We start from the raw sequence: 23,747 nt of genomic DNA, 5'->3' as shown, positions 1-23,747 counted from the left end.
CCTCAAAGAGTTAGGTGCTAGAAACGTATCAGTTCGAGGTGATTCACAATTAGTCATCAAACAATTAACGCAAGAGTATAAGTGTTTAAACGAAAAGTTAATTGAATTCAAAACTCGAGCTGTGCAGTTACTTAATGCTTTTGATGAAGCTGAGCTACAACATATTCCTCGAAACTCGAATGCCATTGCAAATGAGTTGGCTCAGACAGCCTCAGGGTATAAAATAAGTAAAGAGTGTATCGAGTATTTAATTCATACAAAAAATGAATTGATGGAGCATCGAGAGATTATGAGTGTTGGTTCCTCGAGTCAACCAGATTGGAGGAGCAAATTGATCGAATATTTGCAAAATCCCAATATAAAGGTCGAAAGAAAGATCAAACTACAAGCTCTTAATTATGTCTTGTTGAACAATGAATTATATAAAAAGGGTTTCGATGGAATTTTGTTCAAGTGTCTTGGAACTCACGAAAGTTACATAGCTATGGCAGAAATACATGAAGGCATTTGTGGAGCACATCAAGTAGGTGAAAAAATGAAATGCGTTTTGTCGAGAAAAGGTTTGTATTGGCCAACTATGTTTAAGGATTGTATCGAGTTCGCACGAAGCTGTGAAGAATGTCAAAAACATGGACCAATACAAAAAGTACCTGCAAGTGAGTTACATTCGATCATTAAGCCTTGGCCATTTCGAGGGTGGGCAATTGAAATTATAGGGCAAATACATCCACCATCTTCGAAAAACCACAAGTATATATTAGTTGCCATAGATTATTTTACAAAATGGGTTGAAGCTATTCCTTTAAAAGAAGTTGAGCAAAAAGACATAATTGATTTTGTCGAAGATCATATTATTACAAGGTTTGGGATTCCCCAAACAATTACTACTGATCAAGGCACGGTGTTTACAGGTCGAAAATTTGCCCAATATGCTCAATCAAGAGGAATCAAGTTAATAACTTTAACATCATATTATGCACAAACAAATGGTCAAGTCGAGGCTGCTAATAAAGTGGTAATTGGTTTAATCAGAAAACATATATCGAATAGGCCTCAAAGTTTGCACGAAACTCTTGTTCAAATACTATGGGCTTATAGGAATTCACCTAGAGATGCCATGAAGACTACTCCTTATAAATTGGTATATGGGCATGATGCTATTCTTCCCTTAGATATTAATTTGCAATCAATTCGTGTGCAAAAACAGAATGATTTGCCTACTGAACAATATTGTAATTTAATGTATGATGAATTAATATCATTAGACGAAGAGAGATTAATGACATTACAAAAACTTGTTCAACAAAAGGAGAAAGTCGAAAGATCATATAATAAGAGGGTCAAAATACAACGTTTTCGAGTTGGGGACTTGGTGTTAAAAGTTATTCTCCCCATAGACCAGAAATCTCGATACTTAGGGAAGTGGTCTTACAATTGGGAAGGCCCCTTTATAGTCGAACAAGTGTATTCGAAAAATGCATACGTTATTAAAGAGATAAATTCGAATGTAAGCAAAATAATGAGTGGAAAATACTTAAAGTGCTTTCATAAAAGAACCGAATAATGAGTTGTTCGATAAATACAAACAAAAGAGAAATTGAAAATGTTCATAAATTTAATGATTACAGAACTTGGACTTGAAATCTTTATAAGCTTGATAGGCCTTGTCCAAATTCTGCCTTCGAGAAGAGCATTGAGCCTCTAGGTGCTTCTTTTGTTCAAAGGCCTTCGCAAGTTTGGAAGATATGACCTTGCCTTCCTCCTTAAGACCTGTCTGACGCTGCTTGATTTCTTGGCTCTGGACCTTGATGCCATCTTTCTTCGAGCGGGTTTTGTCCAATTCATGTTGAAGATCCTTGATAGTTGTTTCTATATCTTCCTCCTCTTTTTGTAATTTTTGCAAGGAAGAAATTATTTCTGCCGTTGAGCTCTTGATGGAAATCAACTTCTCACGAAGGCTCTCGAGCTTAACACGGTCGTCCTCGCTTTCGATCTCAATCTGAGACACTTCCTGGAAGGCAGTGGACCATTGAGCTCGAAGATCCCATGCGAGGCTGAAAGGCTTAATAAATTCCTGCAACTCAAAATGAACCTCGGGAGGAAGATCCGAATAAGACAACAGATCTTCGACGATCTGCTCAACCTCTGTCTTAAATCCAGGAAGGAGAAAGGCTTGATCAAGGTCTTCTACATATGCTTTCGATCGTAAAGATTCGAGCAAAGGTTGATAAGATGGTGTCTCAGACACTTGCTCGACAATTTTTTCTTTTTCCATTCTCTGACCCGGATGGACCACTTGTCCAGTTGTCCAACACCTCGAAGATACTGTTAATATCCTCATCCTCATCGTTAAAGAAGCTCATCAAGTCCAAGTCTGGGGAAGGAATTGATGAAAGGCCTTGAATGGAAGAGGTAGCACCTCCTTGAGTCGAGGGGGAAGTAGTGAAGGGCCTAGGAGACTCAGTTGAATCTACACAAAAATAGAAAATAGCTATATGAGAATTCCGTTAAGAGTCCCGATAAAGGTGTAAAGGTAAAAGAAATATACTCTTGTTTGGATTCAAGGGGGGTTGGAGCGTAAAAGAATCTTCACCTTGGGCAGACTCTCGCAAAGTCTCCACATTCACCAAAGATTCCGAAAGGGGAACCTTATCCTCTTCGACCTAAGGAGGAATCTGTATTGAGGCCATAATCGAAGTTATTTCAGTAATATTCAACTGAGACGTGGCTAACTACAAATCAATGATGAGATCATAAGCAAATTGTTGTTAGTTGTTGGTAAACATTTCACGGACGAAATGATAGAAAATCAAGAAAGAGCAAGAATAAACCTGTTGAGATGCCCCAGTGACAGGAGGAATATCTCTCGACATTTCTCGAGAAGAATCGACATTGATGATTTCGGTGCCCTATGACAAATAAGCATTTTAGAAATATCCAAGTTGAATGAGAAAATCCAGTCGAAATTACAAATAAAAATACCTTAGGCACTGATTTCATGGCATCTTTAAGAAGTTTCTCAGTGGGAGGCTTCTGAGCTTTGTTGGAAAGGGGAGCCACCAACTTTCCCTTCCCTTTATCAAGTTTTTTCGTGGTCAAGACCTGAAAGTGAAAGAACAATTGTGATAACGAGAAAACTCAAAAAGTAAGGTAGCACCTGTATTGTTGAGCAAGTTAGTTTACTTACAGTTTTAGTGCTGTCAGAGCCCACTCTTTGTTTTTTCGAGGTTTCAGTACTCTGCAATGTAAGAACCAGAAGAGGCAAAGTGAAATAAATTCTAAAAGTTTTAGTAAAGGGCAAAAAAACGAGAAAAAAAATTGTACCTTAGAACGTAATGAAACCTTGTCAGCAGCGGTCTTTCTTTTTCGACTTTGTAATGATGATCCCTTTGCATCATCATTATCATCACTTTCCCAATTGGGATTTTGCTCATCGTGTTGAGGAACACGTTGGAGAATAGCAGCTGTGTAAGAACATAGTGAGTGAAGGACGTTATGACAGTCAAGAAATCGAAAATTTTCTTGGGTTTAGTCATTTACCAGGGGGAGGATTAGTGTTATCGACCCAACATAGAGGCCACCATCTTCTTCGAGGAAAATCGTACAAGAACATCTCGCGTAAGTAACTCGATCTTTTACAGGGATTGCTTTATGTTCAAGGTAAAATGGGTTGAGCATTTTTACCCAAGGAGGGTGAGATAAATACTTAGCCAAACCAAAAAGAGCATTTGGAAAATGAGGTATCCTTTGAGGACAAAATTTTTCGAAATCAGTTTTTCCTTTAGGGTTAATTACCTTTTTCGAGCGAATGACGGACGCTTCGAAGATGGTTCGACCAACGTTATCAGGTCGATAACACACTTTAAAAAATTGCTCAAACTGATAAATAATAATTCGGTTCTTGAAAGTACCTGATTGTTTGGGACCCTGCAAAGAAAGAGGAGAGTTAATCAGCTTCTTAAAAAATGCATCAAAATCGAGAAGTTTATCCATATGATATGTACACCACCATCGAAGATAACACTTTGACACTAAGAAAGCGGGAGCGAAACGGCATGGGGTGAATCTAAGTTCTTTTTCAGGTCGAAGAATAAACTCTAAAACTTCCTCATAGTTTCCCGTATCGACACAGATGTCAGAGTTAATACTTTCTTTTCTCCGAAGGGGAAGAGGCTTCATCTAACACAGACCAAATCGGCGAGCAAACATTTGAGGCTGGTAGGGATAGATCCTAACTTCTTTTTGTCTCATGCCAGACATGATTACATCCCAGGATAAAAATCTAGCCCGCATCTCGATAGAACTGGTGTGATATTCCAAACCTGGTTATTTTGTCGAAGCCAAGATGGACCTGTCAAGGTGGGTCGAATGAAAGGAGCTAAATCCTCACTAAATTCAGTGAAGCTTAGAATGGCGTCAATATATGTTGCAAAATTTTCAACTAAACGTTTTCGAGGGGTCAAAGTGGTTAAACGTGCACCCTCAAGTTCACAGATGGGAGTGAAGGTTGAAGTGAGGGATAGTTTCTTCTTGAAAATGGCATTGAGCCATAGTTGAAGTAGCCATAATGGTCCAGAAAGATTTCGAGGTCAAGTCTCTCGGAAAAGGCTTTCAGAAGCTTCATCGAGACAGGTATACAAGGAGGCCAATAAAAGTTTACTTAAACAAACTTTCTTTTTCAAATGTAAGGCTTGGGCGAGAGTAAAATAGTATTTTGGAACCTGAAGCGAAGGAGTACAAAAAACGCAAGCAGATAACCAGTACATTAAGAAGGCAATATGTTCAGAAGGCGAAACAGGGGTCCCGGGTTGTCCTACATGGGCATTGATGAAAGCTAGATACGTCTTCTTATCCCATGTGATGGAAAGTTCTTTGATCGAAATTTCGTCCTCGAAAATATCAGGGTGGAATCTATCTCCTAAAGGGGTTAAACCAGTTATTGCAGCAATATCCAATAAGGTAGGGCAAACGAACCCACAGGGAAACTCGAAGGCTCGCCTCTCCCTATTCCAGAAGAAAATCGCAGACAAGAGCATTTGTGGGTCAAATAGATGTAAGTCAAATTTTGCAAGCTGAATGAACTCAAATATACCAGTTTCGACCCATGAAGAACTCATTTCATTCTCTACACGAAGTAACCATTCCAAATGCCTATTTTTGACGGGGGGAAAGGCCCTAAAAATCTTGGTAGTATCTCTAAGCAAAGAAAGATCTATCTCTGGCGAATGAATAAAGGGTAGAGTGGACGAATACTCAGGTAACAAAGTATTGCCAAATTTCTTCTTATTTTGACCAATAAACGGTCCTAGAAAAGCATGCAAATTACCATTCTCAAGGGAGAAGGGAAGAAGTACCTGAGAATTATAAATCTTGAGGCTGGCCTCCTCCATGCCAGGAATGGGTACGAAGGTCTCGTTGCTTTCAGGGACAATGCAAACTTGCGCATTACTCATCAACAAAGGAATGGACTGACTGGAGGTTGCAGTCGCCATTACAGCTTGGGATGTTACAACGACCAACGTAGGAGATGATGTAGAAACCACAGTAGGAGACGAAGCAGAAGCCATAGTTGGAGATGAGGCAGAAGCGGCAGTAGGAGACAATGTAGAAGCTATGGCAGCAGAGGTAGACGCAGCAAAAGAGGCCATGAAGATGGAATTATTGATGAAGGCAAAAAGTTTAGAATGAAGGAATGAAGGTTGCCAGAGAAGGAAGAAGCCAAGAAACGCAGTAGCAGAAAGCAAGAAGACTTGAGCGCCAAGAAGAAAAGTAGTGATTGTGGTTTTACCCTAGGGTAAAAAAGGAGTTTTAATGGGCTTAAGATGAAACGGGCCTGTAACTCAAGTTAAAATTCAAATCAAATAATAAAAACGGCCGTCAGAATATTTTGATAACAGTGAAACAACAGAAACACGCGCCGTTGTTGCCATCAAGGTCGCATCAAACGGTCATGTGCATTAAATGCAAATCAGGGTACAGGTCAGAATAAGTTTTCATCGAAAGGTTATCAATTGACATCAAGTAGTTGGAAGAGCATTGAAGAGATCCTTTGATAGGAATTCAGTTCTTCTCTCACCCAGCATGTTCATCGAGACTAAATTCCTAGGGGGCATTTGTTAGAGCTACTCGAAACCCAGAATTTGAAAGCTACTCGAAAGTTATATCTATGAAACTACTCGAAAGGGAGATAAAGGTCGAACACTTACCAGGATCGTATCAGCAGCCCTATTTGTTCACGTGCGAGATGGGTCGAAAACTATTAGTCGAGTCGAACAGAGAGGTGCTCGAAAATAAATGAAGAAGGTTACTGGAGGTTGCTTAAAGTAGTTTGAGTAGTTATCTTAAAGCAGTTAATAAAACATGGATCGAAGAGGCAAAAAACACGTGGGGCAGACGGTTACGAGAGGTTTTATTTTAACCCACGTAATGGGCTTAGTGGACAACAGTTACGTGCCCATAATACGTGTACACAGAAATAACTGCTCTTGAGGATTTCTATAAGTATGAAAGGCACACTCTTTTACGAACGTCGGAAAAACTCATACTTGAATAGAGCTCTGAAGCACTCTCCGCCTGCGCATATGGCTTTCGTGCATGGAATCGTGTTTGGGTATGGTTGCTTCTTGACCACTTTTCTTTTTCCTTTCTAGGTTAGGATTAGTTTAGTCTTAGTGTTTCTTGTAATTACTTAATTTTCATTCATGTAATTTCTGATAACGTTGTAATGCTTGAAGACTATAAACCATGATTTGTCTAGGAATTATATCTATCGTTCATTCTGTTTATTTAAGCATCTACGTGCATAAACACTGTTTTTTGATAATCATTGATGAATATCTGGAAACTAGTGATTATTAAACTTCCCTCCTACACTTTTGGTTCTTAGATCAAATACCTAAATTGAAACTGTCGTAGTGCTAGTTCGAGGAAAAAGAATCCATAAAACGAATTCCACTGTAAACACACGCCCGACGTGATCACTTTGTGCTTAGCCTCACTCAGTAGCGGCACAAGCGTTCTAAATTCTGATATCGTGCTTAGCACCACCTTCTCCACGTCCGATGCCATTCATCCAGAGGCCTCAATCCCACTTCATGTCTAGCGCAACCCACTTCACGCCCGACGTGAATGTGAAACTCAAGCCTCTAATGAATGCCCACCCGACAACATGAAGGCATGCTCAGTGTGAAGGCAACCAACAACACATCCAAGTTTGAAAATTCATTTAATCCAACACATGCAAGCCAAAAACCTTACAATACTAACCACATACAACTCAGAAAATGCAAGAAAAGTAACATGCAATCATCAATCATCACAATTCATCTCATCCTTCCCAACAACTCAAAAACCCAACTTACAACCTCAACTCACACCATTTTGATCATCACACACAACCAGCAATTCAATGCAACAATACAACACTTCAATCAAACTTCAACAATTCTAACTTCCCTTACCTTGGAAATGGAAGAAAATCTACACTCCGAGCTACCCGAGGAAGAAGAAAAAGAAGAAAACTCAACTTCATACAACTCTGAAGACTTGATTCAAGGTTCTCCACCACCAGAATCACAAACAACATGGCTTAGAAGAGTAATGGAGAAGAAAAGAAAAGAAGATTGAGAGAGAAGAGCTCATGAACCAGAGTTTTTCTCTCTAGAATCTATGTCTCTAAACTCTCCAGGTCTCACAATTGAGGTATCTTCTTTATTGGTATTCTCTTTCTCACAATTTTTTCAACAAAAAAATAATGACTATCTCATTCAAGAGTGAAATTGAATCAAAGAAAAAGAAATAATACATTAGAATTTTCTCAAAATAAACCAAAAACAAATATTAATTTAACTTCTTAAAAAAAAAAAAAAAGAACAAACAAGCAACTAAAAAGAATTCCCTACGATGGGTGGTATCACTCTTATACCATGTGGGTACATCAAGTGGTATATGATTTACCCCTTTTAAGATAATTTTTTTAAGTCAATTATAACAAATTAGATTAAAAAAAATGATTTATTAGTTTATTTAAATTTATTAAAATTTATCTGATATATATAAAGTAAAAAAAATTATTCTATTTATTCTTTAACAATTTTTTATATATAAATATTCAATCTATCTATAAAAATAATAATTTTAAAAATTAAAAAATAATAATCAATCATCTTAAATTTTATTTTTTTATAAACAAACACCATAAATTTTAATCTTATTTTAATCAATTCTTAAATTTTATTTTTTAATAATTTTTAAACTTTAATCTTTTTATAAATAAATATCTTCAACTTTAATTTCATTGACATTTAATAATTTATTATTTTTACAAATATATTATCAAAGTTAAATTATTTATATTAAATATCAATTATCTTAATCTTTTCTTTTTATTTTCGAATTTCTTTTAAAATATAAGAAAAATACGAGTTTAGAAAAAAAAATTATAATGATAAAAATAAAAAAAAATATTTGATTTTTTTCTTCTTCTGAATTATATAATATTTTAATATATAAATATTCCAAAAAATTAATAAATAAGTGTTATTTAAAATAAATAAATGATAGATATTTTTTCTATCTTAATAAGTTAATCTCAATGTAAAACAAGAACTTACAAAAAAAAAATTAGTTAAAATTACAATCAAGGTGTTTATTTGTAAAAATGATAAAATTTAAAGATAAATTATAATAAAATTAAAGTTTGTGGTGTATATTTGCTAATATAATTAAGTTTAAGGATTAAACTTAAATTTTGTGATTTTCAAAAAAGATAAAGTTTAGGGGGCTAAATACTTTTTTTTCCTAAAAAATAAATAATTTTTATTTTTGAAATTTTTTATTTTTTTATTTTCTCTATAAGTCATTACATTCTTATATTTTTACATAATCTTTAAAAATTTACAAGTCTTTTTTTTTATAAAAAAATAATATTTAAAAATCTCAATCCAATAAACATCTCATATTATAATATAATGAATTTTAAGAAAATAATAAATAAATCACTAATTATTCATAAAATAAAATTGATAGATTAAATCCAATTTATTATTTTTTTTGTAATAAAGAAATTAGATATATTTACTTATAGATAGATAGATAATAGATAAATAAATTCATTTACCACCTTTAATAAAAGTTGATTCAGTTGTAAAGAACAAATTTATATGTCAAAAACACGTATGTAAAATTCTCACTTCCAACGTGAAATTTGGCTTAATTTTAATAAATCAGTCTCCAAGATTTAAATAACGTAATTTGTTTGTTTAGAAAAAAAATATATGTGATCCCTTTTATTTTAAGTATGTCATTAGAAGTTCTATATTTCGATTAATATGGTGTCTAAAAAAATATTTATATTTCGATTGTAGCTGTTTTTGAAAATAAACTCCAATTTGAATACGTTTTTGGAAAAGAAACCAGCTGAGCTCCAATGTAGACGAATCACTCGTATGTGTTACCAACTTGACGGATCCTTGAGATTTCACACATACATATTTTTTTATTTTAAAAAATAATATATTTTAAAAAATAAAAATTATATTTTAATAAAATAAATATATATGTTTAAATTACTATATGTATAAAATATAGATTTGGAGAAGAGATTCATTTATTTGATGTCTGTCAAACTTTTGAAGGAGATTAATTGTGATAAAAAATATTTCTTAATAACAAATCATTTTTTTAAAAAAGTTTAATCATAATATATATATATATATATATATATATATATATATATTCACATATATAATGTAATATATTAAAAAATTAATTTTTAATAAAATAAAATTTGTAGTATGGATATTTACCTTTTGTGTTTTCTATTTATTGTATATGTTAATTAAAAAATTCAAAATATGAAGAATCTGAAGATTTATGTTTTATTTAGAATTGTTATTATAAAATATATATTAAAATGAATTATCATCTAAAAATACATATTAGATATTAAAAACATGTTTATATCATAAATAAATTAAACTTGATTTTTATAAAATTTAACATATTTATGTTATATTTTTAATAATGTTAAAATATTATAAAGTAAGTCTTTAAGATTGTAGTTCTAACCAAACATTTAAAAAATGTCTACTAGATAATTAAGTCATACTTAGGATATATATTTTTAAAGAAAGTTAGGTTCAAATTTATTAAATTATAATAAAATTTTGTCTAACCTAATTTATTTTCATCTTTACTTGTAATTGTAAATATAAAAACATGTAAAAAAATAATTATGATATATATTTATACTTTTAAAAATTATATATGTAAAATTTTTAATACTATAAATATATAAATAAGTATTGCTCTTATTATCTAAAATTTGTAGATCTACCATTATACGAAGCACAAATCAAAGCTTATCCACGAAGACCCCTTTTGAAGAAGAACACGTTTCCACGCACTTAAGTAATTACAGTAACATGTCTTGGGTGAGGCCAACACATAGCCCAAAAGTCCACATGATCAAATCCTTTGCATTCCTCACATCCTAAAAAGCCTTTTAGGGTTTCATATAAGACAATATACTCTACTCTTTTTTATGTCTATTTATTGTCGATTACTATAACTTTAATTTTAAGTGCATAATAAACGTTAATATTTTTAATGATTGACATACTTAAAATTATAAAAATAGACAAGAAATAAAGAAAATCCATTCAAATGTTGTCAATTGTCATGTGTGTGTCCAAAATTAATCTTTGGTGAAGAAAAGTAACTCGGTACTTCAATATCCCCACCACTCACCATAGGAGCCACAACTTTTCTCCCTCACTCTCACTGTTTTTCTTACCTTTTTTCCCCTTCTTTTCACTCATGATAGATAGAACACATGCTCACTCTCACTAGTCACTAGGTAACATCCACTTTTTTTCTTATTGTGTTCTTATTGATTTGATTTTAATTTTTTCACTTTAATTTGGGACTGGCAATTAACAGTAGTTTGTCTTAGCTTAATAATTTGATTTCAATCGATAATTAATTACACTAATTTGAGTCCCATGTCGACATATATAAAATTGCATGACCTTGAACCGAAGAAATTCATTAGCCATAATATTTTTTTTTTGGTACATAAAACTTTCAATTCCAAGTCTAAGTTATTAGGATCATAGAGATTTAATGTTCCATTTTTGCGAGACATTAACCAAAAATAACTGAAATTGAGTTTAGTTTTTGGACTTAGGTCTAAGTTGTTTTTTTTTTTAAGGTGGGTCTAAGTTATTTTCTAACACAATAGGAAGACTTTTCAAGATTGGGCCATTTGGGTTTAGTCGTTTTGCACACAATTTCTAATGATTTGAGATATTTGCTTTGGATCATTATGTTATCCAAGCTGTAGTCTTTTATAATTTCCTTATTTACCAACTTATGAACCCAAACGACATAGACTAATTTGAAAACTTTTACATATATAAAGACTAATTTATTTATTTTTATCTATAAATATTAAATTAAATTTATATGATAAATATAAGAAACTACATTGATTTTATGGTATATAGATTTGAAACTCGGGATGACTTCAGCCAAGCCAACGCTAACCAGCTAGAGATCTTGTGATTATGACAACAACCCGTGATTTTTGAAGGAAAAGCAATTATTTTTTCTATATATTAAAATGTAGAAACCATGTGGACTATATATTATAGTACTTTGTGATTAAGAAATCAAGTGGACTATATAGGCTTTCATAAAAAAAAATAATAATAATAAATGATGGATGATCCCACAAGAATTTATGCTTTAGGGCCTTTCAGATTAGTGCCATATACTTTAGGCAGATGATAAACACACCTCCACTCTCGTATAAACACACCCTTTTTTTAAAAAAATATATATAAAATATCTAAATTACCCTTAAAAAAATGAAATTCCTAAATTTACACTCCCTTTTCCCGCACCCCTTGTTCGATAAGAGCACCGCTGTCCCTCCCATGCGGAAAATGCAGTTGCACAGAAGCATCGACCGCTCCTTCCCCATGTACCAATTCAGCGTTATGTTCACCGTGCTCACCACCACCGCGTACGAGTTAGGGTTTGCTTTCAGAAGGTCTTTCGCCAAGTCAATCGAGATTAACCCCGCGTTGCATCCCATCCCCCCAAGGTTGAAGCTCTTGATGTTGCTCCTCAGCTTGTAGTGCTTCACAATCATTGCCGAAAGAGAAGGGGTAGGGTTGAACAAACTGCAATTCACCACCAGAATATCAATGTCCTTCGCCTCAATTCTCGTTTTCGCCAGAAGCGCGTCCAGAGCCATTGTTATCCTTAGCCATTGTTATAATAAAAAAAAATTGATGGTCTAATTTGAAATTGTGATTAATATTTATGAATGTGGGGGTGCGGAGAAAGAGGGTGTGGGGTTAGGGGAAGGGGGGTGAGGGGAAGGGGTGCGGGAAAGGAGGTGTAAATTTAAGAATTTTATTTTTTTAAGGGTAATTTAGACATTTTATATATTTTTTTTTAAAAGGGGAGTGTGTTTATAGGTGAGTGGAGATGTGTTTATCATGAGCCTATACTTTATTATCAAATCATCAATAATTCTACATAGGCCCAAATTGACAATGGCATAAATTAGAGCATAAGCCCTATTTGCCCCAACCCAAGAAATTATTTCCGAAGAAGCTAGTTATACAATAAAATGTATACATTCATGATTTTACACAAAGGAGAGATACCGAAATAAGAGAGAAGAAAAAAACTGTACTGTAATAAGATTAGATGATAAATGATGTGATAACTTGTAAAAAAAAAATGTTGTGATAAAAATAATAATGGTAAGACGTAGTTAAATATGTTTTTAATCATCAAAATTTAAGTATATATCTTTTTATTTTTTCAAATTTAAAATTTATATTTTTAGTTTATATAAATCTAAAAAATATATTGTTATGATTCCTTGAATTTAAAATTTTTGTTTTTAATTTTTAAATAAAAAATTTATTATTATCACTATCAATTATAATATTAATGACTAAGATAATATTTTAAAATTACAGAAATTAAAAAGATAAATTTTAAATTTGAAATGATAATCTTTTTATAGTTTGAGAACTAAAAACATAAGTATTAAAGTTGAGGATCAAGAATATATATTTGAAGGACTAAAACATAATTAAACTACAAAATATTATATGAAAAATATAAATAATTATTTTCAATGAAATATTAGAATAATATATACATAATTTAAATTTAAAGTCTAATGTCATTATTGTATAATGATTAAAAAAGAATTCCTTTCACGTTCACTAAAAAAAAGAAATCCTTCCTCACATATTAGTTAATTAGTAAAAGATGTAGTTAAATCATACATTTCAAATTCAATTAACAAGAAATTTATAACAAGTCAAGCACGCTATTCAATTAAATACTTTTTCACTAACTTAATTCATTTCACTAGTAGAAAAAAAGACTTTTAAAAGCGGTTATTTTTAACTTTTAAAATCGGTTCTGTAACCGATTTTGAAAGAGCCGATTTTAAAAGTTAGACTTTTAAAATCGGTTAAACAACCGATTTTGAAAGTTAACTTTTAAGATCGGTTGTTTAATAATCGATTTTAAAAGTCCGGCTGGGGAAAAAAATTAAATTGAAACGGGTCGTTCCAGTCTAATCAAAAGGCCTAAAAATTACTTTTCAGTACGGGCTGTTCTCCTTGAAGAACGGCATGTTTTCCTTGGAGAACGGCCCGTTCTCAAGGGAGAACGACCCGTTCTCCTCGCAGAATGGCCCGTACTCTAGGGAGCACGGCCCGTTCTCCTCGCAGAACGCCCCGTACTCAAGGGAGAACGGCCCGTTCTCCTAGCAGAACGGCCCATTCTCCTTGCAAAACGGGTCGTTCCAGATTCGAAATTTACCCAAAACCTACAACGAAAATAGAGACGAGAAAAGCACGAAAAAACGAAAAGAGACACAACAAGAACATGAGAAGACGAAAATGAAAACGAAAACGACAACAAAATTTACCTTATTGGAGACTTTAGAAAATGAGAGCGTCACAGATTAAAAAAAGGAATGAAGGAAAAAATTAGAGAGAATGAGAATGGAGGGGAATATAAAAGATTTCTGACCATACTTTTAAAATCGGTTATTGAAGAATCGATTTTGTATACTACATACAAAATCGGTTCTGAAATAACTGATTTTAAAAGTAGCACTTTTAAATTCGGTTCTTAAATAACCGATTTTAAAAGTAGCACTTTTAAGATCGGTTATTTTATAATCGATAGATCGGTTCTTTTATAACCAATCTTAAAAGTATTTTTAAGATCGGTTATTCTATAACCGATCTTAAAAGTGCCACTTTTAAGATCGATTCTTTTATAACCGATCTTAAAAGTGTTCATGTTATTTACAAATTTGCCACCGCGTCACTTTTAAGATCGGTTACCTTGTAACCGATCTTAAAAGTCCGATTTTAAATCCAATTTTTGCACTAGTGTTTAATTGAGCAATGTGGTTGCTTTATTATAAATTTCTTTATAATTGAGTTTGATTCTGTAGATAAAAAAAAATATTGTTATAGGTAGGTTATTTTACAATGATACATTGCTTATGGTTGTGTGGGAGTTTGCAAACAAAATCAAACTCATGCAACACAAAAACCAACACCAAGGAAGCTAAAAGTACTGGCACGGGACCCATCATCCATAGCATCAAAGCAACAGCAACACAAAGCACCCTATTACCAACAAGGGCCAAGGTGAACCCTTTTTCTAGTATAGTTTGTGTGTAGCCCCCAGACAGGAACTCCCCATAAGCATTCATCAGAAAGTTGGCATCAATCAGAAACCCTATGGCCATGGAGCTGAATATGAAGCTCATCACCAAACAAATTGAGGCTGATCCATACTTTAGAAGCATGATTTTATCTGACTTTGAGCCAAAAAACCCACTGCTGAACAGATGGCTAGCACTGTAGGCATTGTTGGTCAAAACTGCCAAAGCCAAGTTAATAAGAATGGTTATGGTAGCTGTCAGTATTGTGGACATAAGAGTGTTCCTCAAGCTTTGCACTGTCAACATGGCTTTGCTGGCATCACCCTGCTCCATCACAAGTCAAATCTAAGAAACATAGAATCTCCAATTGCCCAATTCATGAATAAGAGACTAAAAATGTTGTGCTACTATACATTCTCTCTCTCTTTATATATGCATATATCAATTAAAGAACAAAACTTAGTTGATATTATTCCACCAATAGACTAAGAGTTATTAATATGTGCAATAAATAATTTTATTAAATATAATGCATATTATTGAAATAAAATTTTAATTATAATCAAAGAACAATCCTAACTTATAGCATTATATGAAAAGTTTGTAAATACAAAATATTCATGTGTCTAGGTAAGGAAATTCAATACTTTTTTTATTTTATTAATTTAATAAGAGAATATAACTTCTTTTCTATGAATTAACTCTTATAGAGATAAAAATTGGACATCTTTCTATTCACATATATAAAAAAAAAACGATATATTAAAAAAAAACCTAAAATATACCATTTTCATTTAAAGAAAAAAAATCTCTTTCAAAATTTATTTTAAGTCTCACTTGTTATTAGATGGAATCATTACCTGATTTAAGTTGAGACCCCAAGCTGTCCTTCTCATCTTATCGATTCCATAAGTTGTACGAGAAGGCTTGTGCTTGATGGTGTGGCAAAGATAGGCATGGTAAGCCACTGTGATGAAGAGACTCAAAGGGACCAAAATGGTATCCAAATAAACATTCACTCCCATCTTTCCCGGTGATGAAGAGAGAAAGAAAGAAGCTAATTATGTGCTTAGGGGTTGGTAAGGTAAGAAGGAATAGAATGAGATGTGTTTTTATAATGTGCTCTTGCATTAGAAAATGGCATGGGAAGATTATGAATAAGAAAATGAATGATGCATGAAATATAGTTTTTAATTGCAGTTAGTGCATGCTACGCCTCCTATCTATTAGTGGAAATCATATAATGGACACCAAATTAGATGTGGGGTTTGAGTCACACGTAACTCGTACATGTGGGTGAATACCTAATATGCCACCAAAACATATTGAAACCAAGGAATTAATAACCTAATTGAGTATTCACTATTGGTTACTAAAAGGCATCGAGTATATAAAAATAGGATGTTTGCGAATTGGATTGTACCGGTTTTGGGGGAAGCATCTAATTCATGAATCACTTTGATTCTATTCTTTCATGATCCAGTTTGATATAAAAATCAAATTAAATTAAAGCTAATTTTTTTCCATCAATGTTTTAAATGTTAGGTAAATAAAATTTGACTAATAATTATTTTTGTGGAAAATCAAACTTAGGTATTATCCAACGATTTAATCTTGAATTCAAGATATTAACTATTTGTATCCAATTTCTTAATTAATTAAAACTAGATTAAATTCATTTTTAATTTTTGAAAGAGTACAAAAATAATAAAATAGATAAATTAATTCTACATTAAATAACACTTTTCATATATAACTCATAACATAATCTAAAAGTATGCATTAAAATTGTAAGTTAAAGGGATAATTATATATATATATATATATATATATATATATATATATATATATATATATATATATATATATATAATTACCTATACACTGTCCGTGTAGAGTTTTTTTTTACACTGACAACCAATTATATCTTTTAATTGTGTCATGTCATTATAAACATATTTACTTTTAACAATGACATGGCACAATTAAAAGATATAATTGGTTGTCAGTATAAAAAAACTTTACACTGACAGTGTATAAGTGATTAATTATATATATATATATATATATATATATATATATATATATATATATGAATTTGTAGAAGTTCTTAAATTCATAAACATATAACTGATTATTGTATAATCTTAATGCATTACAAACGTTTATTCAGTTTGAAATAGAGCAGTTTTCAACATAGAATCCAAAAACTAATTTTTTCAAATAAATAAAATTGGTGTTCAATTTTTCCATTTCCAGAATTTGTTTGATTGTTAATTTTTCTTTTAAATAACTGTGTTATTAATGTAAAATATCTATTATCCAAAATAATAACTAATATCTATTATAAATTGTGAATTCATACAAAATAAATATTTACTTCTTAATATAGAATTTGTTTAATTATTTTTAACTTCGTTATCGCAGTTTACATTGGATTGGATGAGTTGATGAACATCCCAAAAACAATAAAAACAATAACAATGATAAGAAGAAGCAAAGACACATGTAAAATAAATATATATTCTTATACTATAAATTTGAATCTACACCCTTAAATGAAACCATTTTAAAGAATATTTCTCACTCTCGTTAAGTTACATATCTTGTTCTAGCCTTATATCGAACTTTTGATTTGATTTTGGTTAAAACCTTTATTTGGTCTTTTATAATATTTTTTTGTTTCAATTTAGTCTCACTTTAATTTTTGATTTTAATTTGGTCCCCAATAATTTAAATTATTGCAATTTGGTACTTCCGTCCAAACGATTTAAATGGAGTTAATTGTTGGCCACGTGGATGTCAGGTAGATGCCACGTAGATGGATGCCAATTTTTTTAATACACCTGGAACCCGAACGGCCCGTTTTGAAACCAGAATGGCCCGTTCTGGTTGCACTCTTGGTGTGTAAATTTTGTACCTAGAATGGGCCGTTCCAGATGCCAAATTTACACACCAATAATGTAATCAGAACGGGCCGTTCTAATTCCAGAATGGTCATTGTCTACAGTTCACGGTTGTGAATCATGCAAGAAAAAAGACCCAAGGTACAAAGCATTTCAAACACTAGATTTGGTAATATTGTCAATGGAGATTGATAACTTCAATTGCTAAACATTTGGGCTATATAGTGTATCATTAAGGACGATGCAGTGTATCACCAAGGACAATGGTAGCAGGTTTTATTTCATTGTTAGTCAAACTGAAGTGAACCACTTACTACCAAATTGACACTATACAGTCAAGGATGAAACGAAACGATGTTTCCCCTTGAAGTCATTGACGATGTACCCCAATAATAACAACATGTTCTTGAGGAGGTACAACCTGAATTTTTGTGGTTTAGGGTTTCCCTTCAGCGTTACCCATATGATTTCCTTTCTCAGTAATTTCTTTGAACTTTTTTAGTATATGTTATGTTCTGAATTTTTGTTTTTAGTTTCTGAACCATATTTCTGTCTTTGAATTTATGATATGTTATGAATTTTTATTTTCAATTTTTGAATCACAGTGCGGCATTTTGGTCAACGTATGCATGAAGTTGGCGTTCTGGAACGGGCCGTTCTGAATCCAGAACGACTCGTTCTAAAACTAGAATGGTCTGTTCTGGTTTCAGAACAGCCCGTTTTGATGCACTCATGGTGTGTTAAATTTTCATTTGGAACGACCCGTTCCAATTACAAAATTAACACATAACATGTGCATGCAGAACGGGATGTTCTGGTTTCAGAACAGGCCGTTCTGGTTCCAGGTGTATTCATGAAATTTGGCGTCCATCTACGTGGCATCTACGTGGCATCCACCTGACATCCACGTGGCCAACAGTTAACTTCGTTTAAATCATTTGGACAAAAGTCCCAAATTGCAATAATTTAAATTATTGGGGATCAAATTTAAACAAAAAATTAAAGTGGGACTAAATTGAAACAAAAAAATATTATCAAGGACCAAATAAGGGTTTTAACCTTTGTTTTATTTATTTAAAAATAATGCTTAATTTTAAGTTGAAATTTGATTTGATTTAAAAATATACCAAAAAAATTCTTTCTCGATCAACTCAAATAAGTCTCCTTTTTATTATCCTTTTATTTGTATACTTGAATTTTATTTTTAATATATAGCTTATATCTTTCAATCTAGCTACCTTTGTTATCTTTAATTCTAAATTGAATTTCCATTTTTTTAAATATTAATAATCAAAAGAATAATCATCTATCATAATATAAATTGTTTATTATTAATTTGAAATAAATTATATGTTCAAAATTATTTATATATTAATTATGAATTTAAATTAAAATATATTTTTATATATTAAAAAATAAATGAACTAACAATAATTTTATTATTTAAATTTTGTCTTTAAGTAAGTTAATAATATTTTTTATTTTATAAAACATTAGTTCTAATTGAAATTGTATTGATTTTTTATGACTATCATCAACTTAACCTAAGAAGATATTTGATACACGAAATATTTTTATTTTCTTGAGAATCTTAATTTTTTATGTTTAATAGATTTTTTTTTTTAAAAATCTGAGGAGATATAATTTTTTGGAAACTATTTTTATCTCACTTTCTCATAAAAACATTTTCATGTGGAAATGAGAATCCAACTTTTTTGAGTTAGGAAAAAAGTTTTATGTATATAAAAATACCATAAAATCTTTTTTAAAACAAAAAAAAACATAAATATAATTGAGATTCATTTTTTCAAAGTATCTCTCTCCTTTTATTTTACTATTACATTTTTCTTCTTTAACAACATTTACCTACTTATATTTATTAAAATATTACTCTCAATTGAGTAAATAGGTTATTTTGTAACATTTTTTTTATAAAAAATGTTACTATAGATAGAGTAACATTTTTATCTCAATATTATTTTTTTAATTATTTTTAAAATTAAAAGTCTCACATCGAATAAAAAAAATGTCACATAAAGAGCACACATCTTCAATATCTAATTATTTTCCAAAATTAAAGTCTCATATCGAATAAATGAAGATGTATAAAGTATCACTTTGATAACATTTAAAAAATGTCTCCTAATTAAGTAAAATGTTATTAAAGTCTTTAACAATATAGACTATATACACATTTGATAATATGTTGTAAAAGTAAAATAATAACATTTATACACAATAGGTAAAATTTTTCAAATGTTGCAAAAAGTTATTTTTGTTGTATCTTTCTTGTATCTTATTATTTCTTGGTTTTGTCAATTTTAATAATATTATTTATAAAGTTTATTTTGTTTTTATAGTTTAAGATATTTGTTAACATTTTTTTTACATTTTTCTGAATGAAATGAAACAATATATTTTTGTCTTTCTTAATTATAAGACAACATTTTTCTTCGTTTATTTCTTTTATTAAATTTTATATTTAAATAATTTTAACTGTAAGTTCTCAAGTTTTTAAAATGGTTTAATGTTGTATTTGTAATAAGATTTAACTAAATAAATATATCTTATGAAATTATTTTAATAAAGGATATTTTTGTAAAAATATTTATATATTCAAAAATATACTATTGTAGTCGAACATGAAAATATTTTATTCCCAATAATCTTATATGAATATTTTTAGAAATATTTATGAGTAACAAAATAAATTTTAACTATTCTCAAAAATCATGATTCTTATCATAATTCCTGGGTATAAAAAAAAATACTAAACACTCCCTAAGTATGAAGGTGAGAGAAATTTTAGAATTAAAAAAGGAAACTTTGATGTGGGGACGTATAAAGTTGATAAAATTAAAAAACTCATCTTGATTACCATACTAAATTAACTAATAGTGAAAATTGTATAAATATGCTACTACTAAATAATAATTTTTTAGGTGTAAAACAAAGACTTGGTTGGTTTTATATATATATATTGGATTGACCCCCTCTCTCTCTCTATATATATATATATATATAAGGAATCCTACATTATATTTAAGGTTAAATTTATGTAAAATAATCGTCATCATCCATATATGGTTGGGGACCATGGCTTCCTCATGCTCCCACTTGTCAAGGGAGTTTGGCTATATATGCAATTTTTTTAATTAATGGTATTGGAAAAAATCCAAGTCCCACATCGACTAGAGATTAGGCAATTGAATAGTATATAAGTGGAAAGCAACCCTCACCTTACAAGCCAGTTTTGTAGGGTTGAGTTAGACTTAATCCACTATTCTAACATGGTATCAGAGCCGATGGTTCGACCAAGTGACTGGTGATCGGCTCAAACGAGTATTGGCTAGATCCAAGAGTGGGATCCTAAATGGAATTGGCAGGGACGAAAGAAAAAGCTTCCGCTTGAGGAGGAGCGTGACCATGTTGAAGGGATTCACACTTGAGGGGGAGTGTTGGAGTTCAAGTGTGAAGTGAAGTCCCACATTGGTTAGAGTTGGGCATGTTGAGTAATATATAAGTGAGAAAGACCCACCTACCTAATGCCTTAAGGTTTTAGGTTATGTTGTGGTGTCAAGATCACTTGTATGACTTACACACTACCCATTGTGTGGAATGCTCCCCAGCGTTAAAAACTCCCCAACATTGCACCTACCATGTTAGAAGATACTGTCCATTCCTGCTGAACACAATGTTCTTCACTACAGAACCACCAGGGATAGGAACCATGGCACGCACCTCACCACCATCTATATGGTTAATAACAAGAATTTCCCCTTTTGAGTTTCCCACATAAACCAGGTTGCCATGCTTACTAAAACATGCAGCAGTTGGTGAGAAGGATGTAATTCCATCAGTGCACCTGTTACGTGAGCCAGGGGCTGGTCCATTATCGGATACCTCCAAGGTAGAAACTTTAAGCGAAGTTGTATTTCCTGTGTTCAAGTCAATGATCATTGGAGCACATGAGAGAGGACATGCCAAGCAAAGAGATGGTTTTGAGGAACCCGGATGAAGACGAGCTTGTAGAGGGGTTTGTTGTAAAACTATTCTTGTTATCCTCTTACCACTCATAACATCCCAGAGTGACAATGACTTGTCAGCAGCAGATACAAGAATTCGATTACCACACTTTGACCAGCAGACACTGGTTATTGGAGACGAACATTCATCATCTCGTAGCTCTTTAGCAATGCCCCGGGTTTCAGAAAGATTGTTAGCTGCTGCCAGTTTTTTTTTTCTTTTTCTTTTTACGTGTTGCATTTTCGGTGGTTTTCCATTTTCCATTTTTTTTTGTTCTTTTTGGTTTGTGAACCCTTTCTTCAACTGTTTTCAACTTTAGTGGATTCATACCATCAAATTATTCAATATTCTTATTCCTATTGATCCAAACATTTTAGTTTCTCCAATCCTTCCTTCCTGTTATATATATTATGATTCCCAACTTTACATTTGTTTGGCAAGTAATTTAATTTTGGGCATGTCCATTTCAAGTGAATACATTTTTTTTCTCCTTTTCTTTCAGTGCGCCTTTTTAGACTTTAGAGGAGGCCCAACAATGTATAAAGGTTCTCCACTAGAAAACCTAGAAAATGGAAGAAAAAGGGAAAGAGATGTGACTTTAGTTTAGAGAATGTTTATTCGCTTACTAAGAATTTTCTAGCAAATATCTTTTACTAAATTAACTAGCTAGCCTAGGCTCACCAAACATTGATTGACATTTTTTGTTTCATCAATTTTGTGGTTCATCACTTTTGTAATATCTTTGCAACTACACACTTGTTAAATTTGGTTAGAATCTGTGAGACCCTCACTTCCGTTTTCCTTTTCTCCCCTAACCTTCATCACTTTCACTCACTCTCCACTCTCACTCATTCTTTTTTCTCTAGCTGAAGAGGTGATTCCTTGAGGTTCATTTTCTCAACCGCAAGCTGTGTGGAGTTAGCTGGAACCGGAGACCCTTTTCTCTTCTCCTCCTACGTTGTTCAAGCTCCTTCTTCTCCATTCTCCGCGATCCCGAAGCTCGGATTCTTCACCGAGGTAAGGGAAGTTAGGATTTTGTGCTGGTTGTTGTTGAGTGAGTTAGAAACTCACGGATGCGGTGATTCTTGAGGAATTGATGGCTGTGTTTGAAAGATTTTTGTTTTCGGGGTTTCGGGGTTTGATGAAAAATTTGGGGTTTTTGGTGATTTATGGTTGCATGTTGGAAACGTTTTGGTTTTCATGTTGTTGGATGAAATGTGGTTATTTGGATGGTTTTCATGTGTTGGGAATTCTCTGTTTGCAGGTTATTGTTCAAAAATGGAGGAGGGACTGTGTTTCTGTCACAAACGGCTGAGCCGTTTTGAACGGCTGAGCCCTTTAGAGGTTGCGTGACAGGGGGGAGTTTCTGGAGCAAAATGGCTGAGCCGTTTTAAAGCGCTGAGCGCTTTTGAAACGGCTGAGCCATTTTAAAGGGTTGAGCCCTTTGGGGGCAGAGAGCTAGAGGAGAATCCCTGGAGGTAAAGCGCCGAGCGCTTTGGAGGCGCTGAGCGCTTTTTTTCTTTCAGAATTGGACTTTGTAGTCTTCATGAAAGTTGTAACCTTTGATATTAGCTTTCCAATGGCGCTGGAATCACTCAAAAAGGAGTTTTAGAACTCTAGATATGGCTGTTTTAGTGAAGAGGGGTCGAGCTGCTAGCTTTGTTTATAGCTGTTGCGGTTTTTATCATTTTTAACATGGTAGATGAAGGAATTAGGACTTGGTGTCTTCATGAGAGTTTTAGGAAATCTTCTTATCTTTCATATGAGATAAGGATGAGTATGGTAGGAGTAGTATAACTCCTGATGCTCTGTTTTCTGTGAAGGTTGCCATTTCACATTTAGTGATTTGGTTAAGTTGAAGGTTGTTTTAGGTGCTTAGGTTGATTGGTGTTGTTTGAGTGGGTAATTTGACAAGATAGATGAGTTGTAAACAAGGTGGATGAGCCATATTATGTGTAGAATATGTTGTATGTTGTATATGTTGTTAATGATGTAATGCTACGCTGTAATAGATATATATATATTGTCGTGCTGAGCTGAGCTGTCATGAATGATTTTCATGTTGAATTAAAATAATGTTGTACTATAGATTG

The 23,747-nt window shown here is 32.3% G+C and overlaps 1 protein-coding gene and 1 long non-coding RNA gene across 2 annotated transcripts; one reads left to right on the top strand and one right to left on the bottom strand.

The window, feature by feature from the left end:
- Nucleotides 1-14,444: 14,444 nt before the first annotated feature.
- LOC109816738 (transmembrane protein, putative (Protein of unknown function, DUF599)) lies at nt 14,445-15,866 on the bottom strand. The gene is made up of 2 exons (XM_020381827.3): nt 15,583-15,866; nt 14,445-15,046 (listed from the first exon to the last, which is right to left on the bottom strand). The coding sequence occupies exons 1-2, from the start codon at nt 15,745-15,747 to the stop codon at nt 14,534-14,536; spliced, it is 678 nt and encodes a 225-aa protein (XP_020237416.1). The 5' UTR covers nt 15,748-15,866; the 3' UTR covers nt 14,445-14,533.
- A 3,470-nt stretch (nt 15,867-19,336) lies between these two features.
- LOC145956937 (uncharacterized) lies at nt 19,337-23,701 on the top strand. Its single transcript, XR_014433333.1, has 2 exons — nt 19,337-22,671; nt 22,919-23,701. It is a non-coding gene; the product is annotated as an uncharacterized LOC145956937 (long non-coding RNA).
- The last annotated feature ends 46 nt before the right edge of the window (nt 23,702-23,747 follow it).

Source organism: Cajanus cajan, chromosome 4 (assembly GCF_000230855.2).
Source record: "Cajanus cajan strain Asha chromosome 4, NIPB_CcT2T_4, whole genome shotgun sequence".
NCBI classification, from domain to species: domain Eukaryota; kingdom Viridiplantae; phylum Streptophyta; class Magnoliopsida; order Fabales; family Fabaceae; genus Cajanus; species Cajanus cajan.
This window is presented reverse-complemented; position numbering and strand designations above follow the sequence as displayed.

Excerpts from the sequence above, each read along its gene's own strand:
- LOC109816738 (XM_020381827.3), bottom strand. The coding sequence starts at position 15,747 with ATGGGAGTGAATGTTTATTTGGATACCATTTTGGTCCCTTTGAGTCTC. Across the intron at positions 15,047-15,582 it reads GGGGTCTCAACTTAAATCAG|GGTGATGCCAGCAAAGCCAT; the intron begins GTAATGATTCCA and ends GTGATGGAGCAG.